General features: G+C 49.4%; 1 protein-coding gene across 1 annotated transcript in view; it reads right to left on the bottom strand.

The window, feature by feature from the left end:
- Window positions 1-337: 337 nt before the first annotated feature.
- VAC14 (VAC14 component of PIKFYVE complex) overlaps window positions 338-16,079 on the bottom strand; it is a 144,306-nt gene continuing 128,564 nt past the window's right edge. Inside the window, exons 17-19 of the mRNA XM_056862668.1 lie at window positions 14,511-14,590; window positions 12,604-12,754; window positions 338-560 (exon numbers count right to left, since the gene is read on the bottom strand). Coding sequence (XP_056718646.1) covers window positions 395-560; window positions 12,604-12,754; window positions 14,511-14,590 — 397 coding nt within the window. The 3' untranslated portion in view covers window positions 338-394. The remainder of the gene's footprint in view (window positions 561-12,603; window positions 12,755-14,510; window positions 14,591-16,079) is intronic.

Raw genomic sequence — 16,079 nt, 5'->3', positions numbered from 1 at the left:
TTTCCTGCATACTCTCCTCTCTGAAGAGCAGCAGCACAAAAACCCTTCCTTGGCCTCTCCACCTCCCCCCCCCAGCAAGACTGTGACCATCAGGTGACTGTCACAAGGGAAGGCACCAGTGAAGTCCAGGACTTTGCCCCACTGCCAGAAGAAAACACATGCCGAAGGGCGGGTTGGAGGAGCGCCTCCTTCCCCCAATCCTTCAGCAAACTTTGTCTGGAGAGCACGGAAGGTTCCCCACACGGGGCAACTGCATTCGCTCACCACAAGTTCTGTTGTTCCTCCTCAACCATGCAACTTTAGCAGCATCGGGGGGGGGCAGCGGCTGCCACCCAGTTAATACCACGGCATCCAGCGTTGCTCCCATGTTCTCCTGGTTTTCCGGATTCCGCCTCTAGAGGATTGCTCTCCGGTCCAGGGTCTCTCCTCGGTTGGCCCGCTGGTGCCGGACCTGCAGGTGTTTGTTCTGGACCTTCTCAAAGTGTTGTAAGAGTTCAGCGTAGTCAATGGCCGTGGTGGCAGTGGGCTTCTTGGCAGCGGGGCTGGTCATTGAGTCGCCTCTGAGAAGAGGGAGCAGATAGCATCAGCAGGCTGGGCTGTGTCACCACAGCGGCAAAATGGTAGACTTAGACTTTGGGAGGGGGACAGACAGCCTCTCTTCCTGGCCTGAAGGCAGCACTGCTCAGATTATTTTTATTTAAAACGTGTTTATGCTTCCTTTTCACCTGACTTAGTGCCACTAAGGTGGCGAACAGTCAAAAAAATTAAAACATACTCATATATATATAAAACAGTTAAAAAGACACATGCGAATGCCAAAAACCCCCAGAAAAGTGTTCACCTGCTAGCTGAATACAATGATCGAGGGAGATAGACGAATCTCCCTGGGAAGGGAATTCTGTAATTTTGGTGCCACGCCTGAGGAGACCCTTTCTTGGAATACCAGAGAACAGATTGGGTGCAACATCTCACTCTACCCCTTCAGAACGGCTGCAGCCCCCTTGTGGCACGGCCACTTGCAGGACTTGTGAGTCACAAACAAACAAAACACTTTATTATGGCCTTGCCAGAAAAATACATATAGTTAGTTCAACGGGCAAATATGCTCATATACATACTATATGCTGTTACAACATAATCCTTCTTTCTGGGAGTCAATTCCCTAATTTGGCTTGACCTCTTTAAATTGGCACCAGATCCCCTAATGGTAGGGATTGAGGACTTGTTCTCCTTGGACTGGGTTTTCCTCTTGCCCAAGCACAGCTTTTAATAGCAGGTCAGGGAGCCCCCTTCCACTATTCCCTCTGATAGTTGAAATTTTTTTTTGTGCAGTGGATACCCTCTAGGTCCTGCCTGCCCACCTCCCTCCCAATCTGATGCTCCCTTAATAGTGAGCATGGCCACACCCAGCCAACTAGACATCATCCATCTCTGACTGCTGACACACTGGGAAGGCTCCAGATATCCCATTACTTAGTTCCTATGTCATTATCACCTTGGTCTGTTCTTTTCCACATGTAGAATCTGGCCAGCGTTTCCCACATCTACTCCACAGAAACGGTTTTCAGCTTTCATTTTCAAAAAAAGTAATTTTCTAGTCCTTTTCACTGTGGAAGTATAAGAGGAAAGGTGCAGGCCACAACTTTCTCCCTTATAAGTCTACAACAAAAAAAGGTAGAAACTTAAAGAAGGAAAACAGAACTAGTTAATGAACTTCATGTGTACACTCCTGAAAACAGCACTGCTGTATGGAAGCCAAGGCGGAGCAAGTCATCCATGTTGAAACAGCGACTGTGTGTACATAACCCCTCTCTATCCCCCCAAAATAAAAAAATAAAAATGCAAAACAATTAAAGCCACAGAGACAAGCTATTATTCAATGGATCAGAGGCAAGCCTGAAAACTCACTCCGTTTCCCAAAAGCCAAGTCAATAAATCAGCTCTATGGAACTGGAAAGCCACGCGCGGTCACGTGTAGACATGGAAAACTCACTTCCTGCCAAGCAGTTTCCCGAAGATGCAACCGTTGGAACTGGCCTCAATTCCCAGGGGGGTAAAAGAGACCTCAAATCACAAGCAATCAGGATCTTCCCCCTTCACAAGTTCTTTGATGGCTCTTGGGGGAGCTCCACTTATTTCAGTGAGGCGTCGGCTCAAGATGTTCGAAGCAAAAGGCACGTTCTTGTTTGAAAACGCCATCATGGTGTTGCCTGAACCAGAAATACACAGAGTTTGCGACCAAGGTGCTGCTTCTTTGCGGAACATCCGTCTTTGTTCTGTGAATATTTATTGTAAGCAATAAGTACCCCAAAGGTCAAGAAAATATAAATAAAAGTAAAAATCCAAGGCCCAAGGTTATATACTCTAAAAATGATATAAGTACAAAATATGTATACATTTATTTCAGGATAAAATTTAATACCGCATACAATACATATAGGGCACTGCAATAGCCTACCAAATTGACATTTCAGGTATTAGATTTTATCCTGAAATAATAATTTAATTTTAGAGTAGTCTTGGGCCTTGGGTTTTTTACTTTTATTTATATTTTCTTGACCTTTTGGGTACTTAATTCTGGTGTTTAGGGTTAAGTCCCCCCCCCCTTTGTTGGTGGTGTATTTATTTTAAGCACCTGCTGGTAATGCTGAGGATTTGGGGGAGCATGATTATGGCGAATAAGTCAAGTGGAGTGCTGGCCACACGTCTGTTGTGAATCGGTTATCCAGAGAATGCAGCCATGCATTGTGGAGTAAGCTGTTGCCACGACTGCTCTTTCTGCTGAAGAGTCCCTTAAAAACTTCCAAGGAACTCCAGAGGGTTTCCCTGAAACACAACCGGGAGCGCAGTATAGTGGTCCCTCCCCCTCACTTCCCCCTGAGATCAGGTTTGTCTTATCTGGAATTGACATACTGATAAGAAGAAGAGTTGGTTTTTATATGCCGACTTTCTCTACTGCTTAAGGGAGACTCAAACCGGCTTACAAGTGCCTTCCTTTCCCCTCCTCACAACAGACACCCTGTGAGGTAGGTGGGGCTGAGAGAATGTGACTTGCCCAAGGTCACCCAGCTGGCTTCGTGTGTAGGAGTGGGGAAACCAACCCAGTTCACCAGATTAGCCTCCGCTGCTCATGTGGAGGAGTGGGGAATCAACCCTGGTTCTCCAGATCAGAGTCCACCGCTCCAAACCACAGCTCTTAACCACTACACCACACTGGCCCTCAGTTCAGCTGACCAAAATAATGACTTCAAGCACTAACATTTTCAGCATTTATCAATTCAGAAGCGCCATCAAATGCAAGCCCCAGCTGGCCAAGGGTATGGCAAAAATGCAGAGTGAGCTTTTGCCATATTTGGAGCAGGATAGGTGCGCTGGAGGCCAGAGCTGGTGGCCCAGAACAGCTGACTGATGCCCTCTAGTCAGCTAGCCTTAAAAAATACTCTTCAGATGGAGGAGAGCTTCTTACATAGAATGGAAGACCTGAGGGATACTAACAGAGTAAAGCTACAAAACCCAGTGCCCGCCAGCTTGGTCTCAAGAGAAGAATCTGTCAAACCCCACACAGGAGGGGCAGACCCTCCAATCAAAACAAGAACTAGAGGGTTTTCCCGACAGCTGTCCCCTCAAACACTGGCCACCCTGTGCAGTTGGAAATGTGTCTGCATTTTTCCTGTGGGGTGTTTTCTGATTCAGACCTCTCTGTTTCGTCCGAGCTCCCAGCCCCCGGAATGGGTCAAAGGCGGGTTCTTGACCCCCAGCCTGGGATTTTTGTTTTTGCTGTGGCTAATCCAGGGTGTACTGGGAGACAAAGCCCAGTGCCCGAGCTCTGCCGCACACTGGGAAAGCATTTCCTGTTTGTGAGCCTCTCCTTTTGATAAGCCCACGGGGTGGCTGTTCTGAGGGTCAGCGGCCTGAAGCAGCCGGTGGGATGGGAAGGCTCAGCAAGGCAGCTGTGGGGAGGGTGTGTGTGTGTTGAAATCGGAGGCAGCAGCAGGCCTGCCAGAGCAGCAATGCCACATAAGTTCCCAGGGAGTGGACGACTAGAAAGCCCCCATTCATCCTTTTCTCAGTGCCAGCCCCGAGTCGGTCATCCTACCGAACTCCCCCTGCTTCTGTCCCAGGAAGATGTGAAGCAGACATCCAAATCAGAGGCAGATCCTTCCACAGCTCTGCCCTTCTAGTAGGTTTGACTGACAGTGATGAACTAAAGCAAAGACGCTGAAGATGGATGGGTCCAGCGAGCCCCAAACCAGAGACAGAAACGAGCAGGTTCAAAGATGGCTCACTCCCTTTAAACTTCGAAGGGAAGGTGACCTGAATGCCGGCAGATATAAATCGAAAGGCAGGTTGTGCTCCACTGGCCCAGATACTAAAGCGGAGGGGAGGGGAGGACAGGTAGCTCATTCTCAGCTGCCTGAGATGCACCACTGGCTAAAAGCCGATTGCCTTTCATTGGCTGATCCACTGTGATGGCACGGAATGATCACTAACACTGCCCACTGATAGAACATTGGCAAACCTCAGTTGCGAAGAACAAAGGAGGGCAGTTTGGTTAAGGGAAGACACTGGCAGGGCCTGAATACAGGAGGAGGCTGTATGCTGTTGGCGGGGTGTGGCATTGTGAAGGGAGACCTAGGCAGGGGCTCCTCAGTACTTTGCCCTTTCCTTGGCTGCAGATCTCTTGCCTATGACAACAAACAAGTCAAGAAACCCAAAGGTGGGAATTACAGTCCCTTTACTGAGCAGTGCTAAGGTCACTGGACTGAATAGGCTAAGCCACTCCCTGCTGGACAGTGTACAATCTATTCCCCATGTTCTTGCCATAAATAAATAAACAAACAAACAAATCTTTATCTGGAAGTAAAGCAAGCAAACATGGGCTGATTTGCTCAATTAACTTTGAGTGTAGAATGTGGATGCTGGATGGTTGCTTGTTTTTTGGTTATTTTGTTTGTTATTTTTTGGTGCAAAGCAGCCCCAGCCTGGTCTGAGCACAGCCAACAGCTGGTGATAACAGCAAGCAAGTTGCGAAAGCCCCTGAGAGTGCAATTGTTGGGGAAATTGGAAGCAAAAAGAAAAGGTATTCAAACTTGCACACCTGTGACAATGTATTCTGGTCCAAGAGAGGATACCAACTTTCTTGCTCTTGTGTCTCTCTTTCTCTTGGGGGCGGAGGGGGGGGGGAGAACCATCAGCAGCGTCTGCACCAAACGTCTTGGAAACTCATTTTCCAAGTGGTGAGACATGAAATACCATTATAGAACAGTTCAGCACTTGGCAACCTACACAAGGACATTGCAAACAGTGGGAAACAGAGATTATGGGTTTCCAGAGCGATGGAAAGACTGAGACAATGCCAGGCATTGCGCAAAGCAAAATCCACACTGAAGGGAGAAAAACGGGAGCAGTGACAAGGCTGCTTGGAGCAGCTTCAGCCAAAATGTGAAGGCACAGTCCCCCCCCCCCTCCCCACCATCCCAGAACTCTGCCCCTCATCCATTTGTTTTCCACCTGGGCTGGCTCCACCGCAAATTTGACTTGCCTCACTGGACGCAAGCAAAGCTGAAGTCTGCCGTGGCTGAGGGTGGAGCTGCCTCTGCCTCTCACACTTGCCCCCCATCACGAGATGCCAGCCAGCAGGCAGGGGAGGCGGGATGGGTCTGCTGTTGAGGGGCTGCCCCATTGCCCCTCGTTTCAAGTCTGACAGACAGGTTTTTCAGCTGGATGCTGGCCTGGCTTAAGGAGCCCCCAAGACGGTCTCTTCCTGTTTACACGGATTAGAGCAAAACGTCAGCCTTTGCTCCAAGAAACTCTCGGAGCACTCAACTCTCTCCAGCCATTCAACAAGCCCGGGGAAGATTAGGGCAAGAGAGATGATGGCTGGCTCAGAGATGCCCTGGGAGTTTCACAGGTGACTTTGCTTCTTCTACAGCCCTTCCCAACGCTTTAGGCACACGAAACGCTGTCTGATGACCCTTGGCAGAGCTTCTTTTGGATTTGAGCTCAAAAGCAGTCACAGCAAGGGAAAATCCAGCCCTGGAACAACCAAACACCTTAAGCCTGAAAAGGTTTACAAAACTATTTAGCACTGAGGTAGGGGGTGGGTTGGCTGATTCTGATGAGCTTTCATTACTGTGCTTCACTTGTTTATTTTCTTCATTTACACCCTGCCTTTGTGACCAATGGGAACCCAAAGCGGCTTACATAATTCCTCTCTCCTCCATTTTATCTTTACCACAACCCTGTGAGGTAGGCAAGGCTGATTGTGTGTGACTGGCCCCAGGTCACTCAGCAAGCTTCCATGGCAGTGAGGATTCGAACCTGGGTCTCCCACATCCTAGTCCAGCATCCTAACTACCATACCACACTAGCTGTCTTCAATGAATGCAGATTGGCACAATCCACCAGGAATCTCAGGGGATCTGAACCTGGGTCCCCCAGATCCTAGTCTGAGACTTATAACCACAACACCACACTGGTTATTTTGGGTGAGTTTGCTTCATCCAAAATAACACAAAAGTCCAGGGGCACCTTAAAGACTAACATTTATTTCAAGTGACTTCTGTGAGTCACAGCCCGTTTGTGAAGGGAGAATCCCTACTGAGAAATCTTATGGGGAAGGCTGAGGGTGGGGTGGGGAAGGTGGAGAGCCAAGGTGTGGTGTAAATTACACCATGAGTCTTTCAAGTGTAAATCTCAATAAAATGGGAGAAAGGAGGAGTTGGTGTAGAAAGGGTGGGTGTGAGTCCCATCACAAACAGAATTAGCAATTAGACATACCATGGTGAGGGGAGGTCGGAGGTTGAAACAGATAAGGAGATAGTTTAAGTGAAAAATACCTGATATTGGTGCAAGCTTGTAGTACAATTGCAACACACCCATCTCCCACATCAAACGGCCTCTCTCTTCCGCAAATTTCAGCCCCCACCAACAAATCCCCTGTGTCCTTCAACCAACTCATTGGCATACTTCGCAAACAGGGCCAAATGCAGCCATTCACATCCACCAGCAGGCCACAGAAAAGCATCCTTGTGGTGCCTTCTTCACATACCCTCGGAGGGAAGTGTGCTCCCTTCCTTTGATGGGGTTCAGCTGACTATTGCTGATTTAGTCAAGAACCTAGGGGTTATACTGCACCCAGCATTATTGCTGGAGAAGCAAGTTAATTCAGCTGCAACCCCCCCCCCAAAAAAACAACCCATGGTATGTCTTAAATTGCTTTTCTTTATTGCATCCCCCCCCCCAATTCTGTACGCTACCTCAAGTCTCAGCAAGAAAGGCGAGCTCTAAGTAAATAAAACAGAGGATCTGGTGAGGGTGGCTATCTTGGCTCCTAAGAAGGAACCATAAACACACAGCTGGTGCAATGCTAAGGCAACACAGTGAATTGTATTCCGCTTCCCACGAGCCACTCTCATTCCCTGCTGGCAAAGAGGTGGGTATTCTTCATCGGTCCTCCAAATCTGATAGACCCACCTCAGTACTCTTCCTGGTATTTTAGTATTGCCAGGATTTGGACTGACCCCCTCAACTAGGTAATTCACAGTGGGTAGCCGTTCCTCAACTAGGAACATGGTTCCTCAACTAGGAACATAGTTAAACTGTGGAACTCCCTGCCCCAGGATGTGGTCATGGCTGCCAACTTGGAAGGCTTGAAGAGGGGAGTGGACATGTTCATGGAGGAGAGGGCTACTAGTAAAAATGGATATGAGTCATGATGCAGACCTATTCTCTCCAGGATCACAGGAGCATGCCAAATATATTAGGTGCTGTGGAACACAGGCAGGATCATGCTGCTGCAGTCGTCTTGTTTGTGGGCTTCCTAGAGACACCTGGTCGGCCACTGTGTGAACAGACTGCTGGCCTTGATGGGCCTTGGTTTGATCCAGCATGGCCTTTCTTATGTTCTGCTCACCTGCCGCAAGGTGAGGGGCTGATGGCAGAGGGGGAACTCACCACTTTGAATTCCTGTGACTCTAGCTTCAGGTGGTTTTGAATTTGGCTGGGCCCACCTGTACAGCACATGGGCATTGGCTCTGCACAGCTGGGCATCCAAGGCTTCTGGACCAGGCAAGAAGAGGCGACCCCTGCTTTAGACACCCTTCCTGTCCACTTTGCAAGTCTGCAGATTGTTCAAGTCCCTGATTCACAGGTCCACATCCTTGGTAATCGAGGGATGGGGTTGAAACAAGTACACTTGCATGGCCGAACTCAACATCACAGGTAGCCAAAAGAGCTGGCCAAATATTTCAAATCTCATCGTTTTTAAAAATGAGGAAAAACACCCGAAGGCCAGTTGGTGTGACTGCCTGCCTACCACGTGGCAATCTGAGGTACATTTGCCCTATGGTAGAATTCCACACACATACACACACCCAGCCTCATCAGGATGTGCCCAATAAAGCCAAAGATGAACAGAGCCTCCCAATTTGAAAGAGAGCAGCAAAAAAAAAAAGAAGAAGAAAAAAAAAAAGAAAGAAGGAAAGAAAAAAAGGGAGAACACCAGCAGGCTGGAAGCAGCAGGGCGGCGCTTAAAGCTGCCCCTCCCCAGCGGAGGTTCCTCCATCACGTTCGTTCTGAAAGTAACTGCCAACATTTAAACAGAATGTAGGTCACGATTAGTCAGATGCTCAGTCTGTCTGACAGCTCGGAATATCCAGCTGCCAGAGCCGAGGAGGCAAAACGGAACGCAACCACGAGCCGGAGATGGGCTCACACACAACGTGCCCCTCGGAAAAGCCCTAACCCAACCAGGGAGTCTAGGGGAAGGAACATATGTGGGAAAGGCTGGCCTCTCAGAGCTGACCATCTCTGGGCCTTTGTTTGGCAGAGGACAGATAAGCCCTTGCCAGAAGGAAGGTGCCTTCCAGGTCCACTGGCCAAGCTCTTTTAAATATGCATGCCAACACCTAATTCCAGCTCTGCCACAACGGTGTCAAGGAAAGGGGCCAGGGAGTATCGTTTCCATGAGATCCCAGAGCACAGTGGCCTTACTGGCAGCTACCTCTGCAGCGAAAGGATGCAGCAATTTATGTGGTGGTTCTTTATTTAAAAGATGTATCTCCTGCCTAATCTCCTCAGGGTGGCAAACATTGCAGCAACCAAGTTATGAGGTCACAAATTATCACTGCTGCTGGCACAACATCAGATCTTGAAGCAGCCAGTCTGCCTCTGAAGAGCAGCAGCCATTTCTAGAGCCATCGGAGAGATCTGGGGAAGGGGAAACTGCCTGGAGCTGTTTCACTCTCTACAGGGTCAAAGGAATCATCATTCAGACAATGTATTTAAGGCATCTTTGGGGACAGGTGAGATTCCCACGCGCACACAGTGGCTTCTTGCAAACGTCATGTCACAAGTCCTGAGTACCAGAGAAATATGGAAGCCAGATAAACAGAGCAGCACCTTCGAAGGGGGATGAGGCAGAAACATGGCCGCCGGCCACGGTGCTGAGCAACACGTTTCGTCCTCCCCGCCCTCACCCAAAGCCAAGCACACTGGGGGAGCAGAGAACCGGCTTCTCTCTGCCTGCGGTTTGTGTGGGCTCCCCGAGGGGACCTGAACAAACCCTGGCAAAGCGATGGGAAGGAGGGCCTTCCCTATTCAGGGTAAACCTCCTCCATGGCTCCGCTTGTTTCCATGGCAATACCACAAGTGAAATTTTCCATCCCGGATGCCAAATGCCTGTGGATGAGGCAGAGCCCCTCAGAGGGTTACCAAATATAGACAAAACTCCAAGCGTCTGATTGCTTGGGACCGGGAGGATGCGCTTCAGCCCCATGGTGCTTAAGGAAAGCTCAGAAAGGGCTTCCCCCGCCTGCTCAGAGCCAGGGCCTCCCTCCTCGCACTTCCAGAAATACAAACTCAAGCAGCCTCCTCAACTGAAACAATCTACAAAGGAAATCTGGGCCGGGCAGCCAGAGGCCCCCTTCTAATCTCTGCCCCGCAGACAACCTAGAATTCAAATACCTTCCTGGCCCCTCCCCGCATTGTCAGTTAACACCTGCCAAGCACGAAGTGAAGCCCAAAACTTCAATGGAAAAGGATCGCAGCTGCGGCAGGCGAGCTTGTGGCCAAGTTTATGCTTCTGATTCCCCACTGAGAACGCTGTTCAGGACAAATCTTGCAACCAGCCCTGCAGGCTGGGCCAGGCCCCTGCCATCAGAGAACAACTAAGCAACTAATACAGCACAAAGGCTATATATTAATGGTCAGTCTGGTCAACACAAATATATTCAATAACATCAAAATGATAACAACAAAAATACAGAGGATAATATTCCACACATGGAAGACCTGGATCCCTACATAAGGACGTAAGAAAAGCCATGCTGGATCAGACCAAGGCCCATCAAGTCCAGCAGTCTGTTCACACAGTGGCCAACCAGGTGCCTCTAGGAAGCCCACAAGCAAGACAGCTGCAGCAGCACCATCCTGCCTGTGTTCCACCGCACCTAAGATAGTAGGCAGGCTCCTCTGATCCTAGAGAGAATAGGTATGCATCATGACTCGTATCCATTTTTACTAGTAGACATGAATACTTCTCTCTTCCATGAACATGTCCACTCCCCTCTTAAAGCCTCCCAAGTTGGCAGCCATCACTACATCCTGGGGCAGGGAGTTCCACAATTTAACTGTATGTTGTGTGAGGAAATGCATCTTTACCTGTTTTGAATCGCTCACCCTCCATCTTCAGCAGATGACCCCGTGTTCTAGTGTTATGAGAGAGGGAGAAAAGCTTCTCCCTGTCCACTCTCTCCAAACCATGCATAATTTTATAGACCTCTATCATGTCTCCCCTTAGCCCTTTTCTTTCCAGGCTAAACAGCCCTAGGTGTTTATCCGCTCTCATAGGGCAGTTGCTCTAGCCCCCTGATCATTTTAGTTGCTCTTTTCTGCACCTTCTCAAACTCTGCAATATTCTTTTTTAGGTGTGGTGACCAGAACTTGTTTTTTGTTTTGGTTAAGTGTATATAAATTGTCTGTATTTGGAGCTAGTTCAGCTGTATTTTTGCTGTTACTGATTTGATGCTATTGAATATATTTGTGTTGGCCAGACTGACCATTAATATACAGCCCTCGTGCTGAATTAGTTGCTTGGATGATTTTGTACCACAGCACAGGTTCGTTTTCGATATAGCAGAGACAACCAGCAGGGCAGGTTCGGCTGAAGCACCGCCATTCTCGTCCAAACAGACCGTTTCTCACACTACCCCTCCTCTGGCTTCTGACGGCCTTTCCCTGAGTCTCCGCTCACTCCCCCCACCCTTATGGCACCTGTTCGCCACTGTGCCTCTCCAAGTGCATTCATACCGCCAAAGTCATGGGGGGTGGGGCGGGATTTTCACATGGTGAGCCCCCCACCGCTTGTGTGCTTGGAAGCAACCTGGCTGGGGCACAGCTCAAACAGGGAACGTCAACAAGTCAGCCTTGTAGAAAGCAATCTCTGTGCGGCTCCTGCAGGCCACTGGCTCAGTCCACAAAAGTGGCACCCCTGCACACACCCCAGGGGCGTTTCAATGGAGCTTGTGCTGGAGAAACTTTCAGTGGTTGTGGCCATTCTGCTCTACATATTTTTGAAAGGAGCAACGCAATAGTAGTAGTAGTAGTAGTAGTAGAAGAAGAAGAGGAGGAGGAGGAAGAGGAAGAAGAGGAGTAGTAGGAGGAGTTGGTTTTTATATGCTGACTTTCTCTACCACTTAAGGAAGAATCAAACCAGCTTACAATCCCCTTCCCCTCCCCACAACAGACAACCTGTGAGGTAGGTGGGGCTGAGAGAGCTCTAAGAGCTGTGACTAGCCCGAGGTCGCCCAGCTGGCTTCATGTGGAGGAGTGGGGAAACCAACCTGGTTCACCAGATTAGCGTCTGCCGCTCATGTGGAGGAGTGGGGAATCAAACCCAGTCCTCCAGATTAGAGTCCATCGCTCCAAACCACCGCTCTAAACCACTGCACCACGATGGCAATAGGAGGATGGAGCAGTTGGCTCTGTGAAATAGTCATCAGAGACAGGGAACTTTGGCGACAGTGGTGTAATTAATACCTTTCCTTTCTTTGGGCCCACAGAATACCATGAATATCTTTCTATCTCTCTTCCCCTCTTTCTCCCCAAAGATCCAGCCACAAGGAGTGTTTGGGAGAACATAAAAGCTTGTTCATTATTTTATGACGTTTTAGTTGGTCTTAAGGTGCTGCTTCCCATCTCCGGCTTTTAAGAAAAAGGATCAGCAGCTTACAGATATTTCGGAAGAAGTCATCTTTTAACTGCCTTATGTGAATGTTATTAAAATCTGTATACAAGCAGCCAAGAATATATCAACAAGCTTCACTTGGCCGTCTGGAGCAGCCACCCCTGCTGGGAGATTCAGGTTAAGAAGCAGAGGCTATCACTGATTCACACACACAATGCTGATTTCTGAGTGTCACATCACATGCAAGCCGGGTGGCTCCACTTTGAAGAAGCCAACACTTCTCAGATTCATAAACCTCTGAAAACGATAAAGAGCTCTATTCAGTGAGGGGGGAAAGCTGCACTGAAGGAAAAACCTCCCGCTCATGAAGGAACCCCCAGGGCAATGCGGAGCAAGCCAGCTCAGCCGTGACTTACGCAGTTTGCATCAGCTCGGGGTTGGGCACGCACTGCAGACGGTGGGAGAGGAGCTGGAAGGCACTGCTCTGCGGCAGGAGCATCAGCAGCCCATACAGAGCCTTGATTAGGTAAGGATTGTTCTTCACGTCCAGCAGCTGCAAGCGGAGATCTGGAAGCAAATGAGAAGGGTCTAAGGCTGCTGCGGGCACTCTGGAGGACCCTGGCATCTAGGCCTCAAACAGGCATCTGGGGAATCTTACCGGGTGTGTATGTGTGTGTTATAAAAGGGAGGGGAGGGGCTGTGGTTCAGTGGTAGAGCTTTTGCTTGACATGCAGAAGGTCCCAGGTTCAATCCGCGGCATCTCCAGTTCAGGGCACTAGGCACGTAGGTGATGTGAAAGACCCCTGCCTGAGATCCTGGAGAGCCACTGCCAGTCTGAGTAGACAATACTGACTTTGATGGACCAAGGGTCTGATTCAGTATAAGGCAGCTTCATGCATTCATGTGCATTTGCAGAAGAAGAAGAGTTGGTTTTTATATGCCGACTTTCTCTACCACTTAAGGAAGCATCAAACCGGCTTACAATCACCTTCCTTTCCCCTCCCCACAACAGGCACCCTGTAAGGTAGGTGAGGCTGAGAGAGTGTGACTAGCCAAGGTCACCCAGCTGGCTTCACGTGTAGGAGTGAGGAAACCAACCCAGTTCACCAGATTAGCCTCCGCTGCTCATGTGGAGGAGTGGGGAATCAAACCTGGTTCTCCAGATCAGAGTCCACCGCTCCAAACTACCGCCCTTAACCACTGCACCATGCTGGCTCTTGTAGACCTCACAATTGCAAAGGAACATCACATTACGGTTCAAAAATCATAGGTAAGGCTGCTGGGTCTCAGGGAACAGCAACGGAAACACTGTGGCCCGTCCCACTAGCCCTCATTTCCTCCTGCTTGTTGGAATCGGCATACATTTGGGTTGCTTTGGTGTAGAAACGGGGTGTGCTCTGTGCGCATCACAGAACACACAGAGCTCCACCAGTCTATCAGGAGTCACAAAGAGGGATATCAGGCTTCCCATGAATCCGTGGGAGAGCATGGTTGCGGATGAGTGTGGAAAACGGGGATATTTGGGGCACTGGAACGCCTCTTCCATGAGACTTGCTGAGGACAGAAAACAGTACTTGCAGAGCAGACAGAACTCTCTTATTTGTTTCTCATGAGGAGGCAGACCAAAGCAGCAGGGTGCCCAGCCTATATGACCCAGGGCTGTGAGCCCAAAGGGCTGTGTCACATGAACAAGCCAGCCTGGCGCGCTGCTTGTAGCCTATCCTGGAGTAATCCTTTCCCCACTTAAGATTCCATGTTCTCCCAAAGCAAATTTGTGATGTCATCACCATGTTTCCGGTAACACAAAATATGCTGTGCAGAAAATTTCATTGGGCATCACAGATCTGGGTCCTAGAGCTGCGTGATTCTACATGGAAGATGCACGTGTGCCTCTTAACGGCTGCATGGAAAGGAGAAGTGTCACAGTAATGACAGAATCTGCTCTGGCTGACATATTCCTTCCTCTATAGCAACAAACTGCACAAAAGCCATTTTCTAAGTGGAACCTGGACCCCACATCCGACTGCCCACAATTGCAAGAGTCAGTGCACATGATGCTCATCCCACTAACCTACATTGTGTGCATGGCCTCGCCCGCTGCAATTATGCCACTGCCTGCTCCTAATGGACAAGTGCACTAGCGGGGTCTCACAGCAAAAGGACTCATAATTTCTGCTCTATTTATTTGGCCAGTGCTGAGACTTGCAATAAGTGGGTGAGGCAAAGGAACACCAGTGTGTCAATACACCCCCTCGTGGATATTCCCACAACACTCCCTCCCCCACCCCCCCGCCCATGAAAGCAATATGGAAAGGAAACTTGCATGTAAAAATTGGGCATTCTATCAGCTGGACCAGCTTGTCAACCTCGATCAGGAAATCGACTGTGACCTCCAGGTCACCGCTGAGTACTTCTGTTAAGGGAAGCTAACAGGTCTGCCAGCCAAGCGAGAGGGCAGAAGCATCGCTGCGGGCCTGCAGCAACCAGACTGAGGAGCGCCAGAAACAAATCCTTTCCCATGTGGATTCTCTGGTCGTCAGCCAGTGCACAACCGACAAATTGTCCCGAAAGACCTTAAGTACAGCCGTGTCCTTTGACTGCAACCATGTGGCTGATGTGCACTGATCCTGCACACAAGGAGGGCCATATGGTAGCAGATATGGCAGCCAGCTGTCCACTGTGTCTCCCCATGCTGGCAGGCAAGTGTTTCCCCTTTGCTGCAACTGAGATGACCAGCACCATCCTAAGCAGAGCTTCACCCTTCTAAGACCATCAACTTCAGTGAGTTTAGGATTGCACTGGAGACAACCATGTACTCTTTCATGCAGCAGCAGCAATACTTCCGTGTGGCTTACCAATTGTACAGAGACCCCATCCCTGCCTTGGCACCTCTCCTTCAAAGTGGTGAAAGGTGTGGGCCAATCCATACAGTTAGTGGCCATGCAAAGACCATGGCTTCCCCAGCAGAGCATCATGTGATTCTGCGGAAAGTGCCATTTCCATCTGGCCTGGCACCAACAATAATACAAGGGGAATAGTCATGGTTGACTTCCTGTATTGGGAAGGGGCAGGATGGTACTATCGTGTGACCCAAGAGTTCTTGGTGGGAAGGGTTGGGGAAAGGATTGTCTTCTTCCCGACACTCCCTCCCAACTCCAGTTTTCGGCCACATCTTCAAAGATGCAATGGTCCATGGCTCCTTTCAAACCAATCTTCCCTTTCTATCGGAAGGTAGCGCTGGGGACCCTTCCTTAACTCCTCCTACACAGACTTGAAGACGCTCTGCAGCTATACCCCCTGCACTCTGGGCAGGAGACGATCAACCAACCATGGTAATACTATTTTGGGAGGCCCCAGTTTAGAACTCCTGCCCCAAGTCAGTGTTCCTTAATCAACTCAGCTTAGTGGGCCAAACGCCTCTCAATGGGACTAGGACCAACTACCAAAACAAATCGATGGCCTCCTTCTCAGCACCGCAGCTTGTCTGGGCTTTAGCTCCAAACTCTTCTTCTGATTCAATGAACAGCCACCCACCTTCAGCAGGAAGAGGGATTAGAATTCAAGGTGATCGATCTTTCATCCTCCATTACATACAAATGGAACTGGGAGACAAAAATGGCTTCCCAAGCCAGAAAGCAAGATGGACCACTTCATGGACCCTTCCACACTGGCTCTCCAATAACGTAAGTTACCGGTAGAAGTCAGACCAAGAAGCTGTCCAGAATCCGGGCCATGATAAGGAACCCTGTTAAGGAGAGTGCATGGCTGCTCAAAGTTCCCTCCGGATTCTGCTAGGAAACCTGCAGGTCATGCCAAGAACCCTCTACTTCCCGCTTAGGTTGCTTAACACATTTTGAGTGCACAGTCCTGAATTCAGTCGGCTGACCTGAGC

The sequence above is a fragment of the Euleptes europaea genome, chromosome 17 (genome assembly GCF_029931775.1).
Source record: "Euleptes europaea isolate rEulEur1 chromosome 17, rEulEur1.hap1, whole genome shotgun sequence".
Lineage (NCBI taxonomy): Eukaryota > Metazoa > Chordata > Lepidosauria > Squamata > Sphaerodactylidae > Euleptes > Euleptes europaea.
This window is presented reverse-complemented; position numbering and strand designations above follow the sequence as displayed.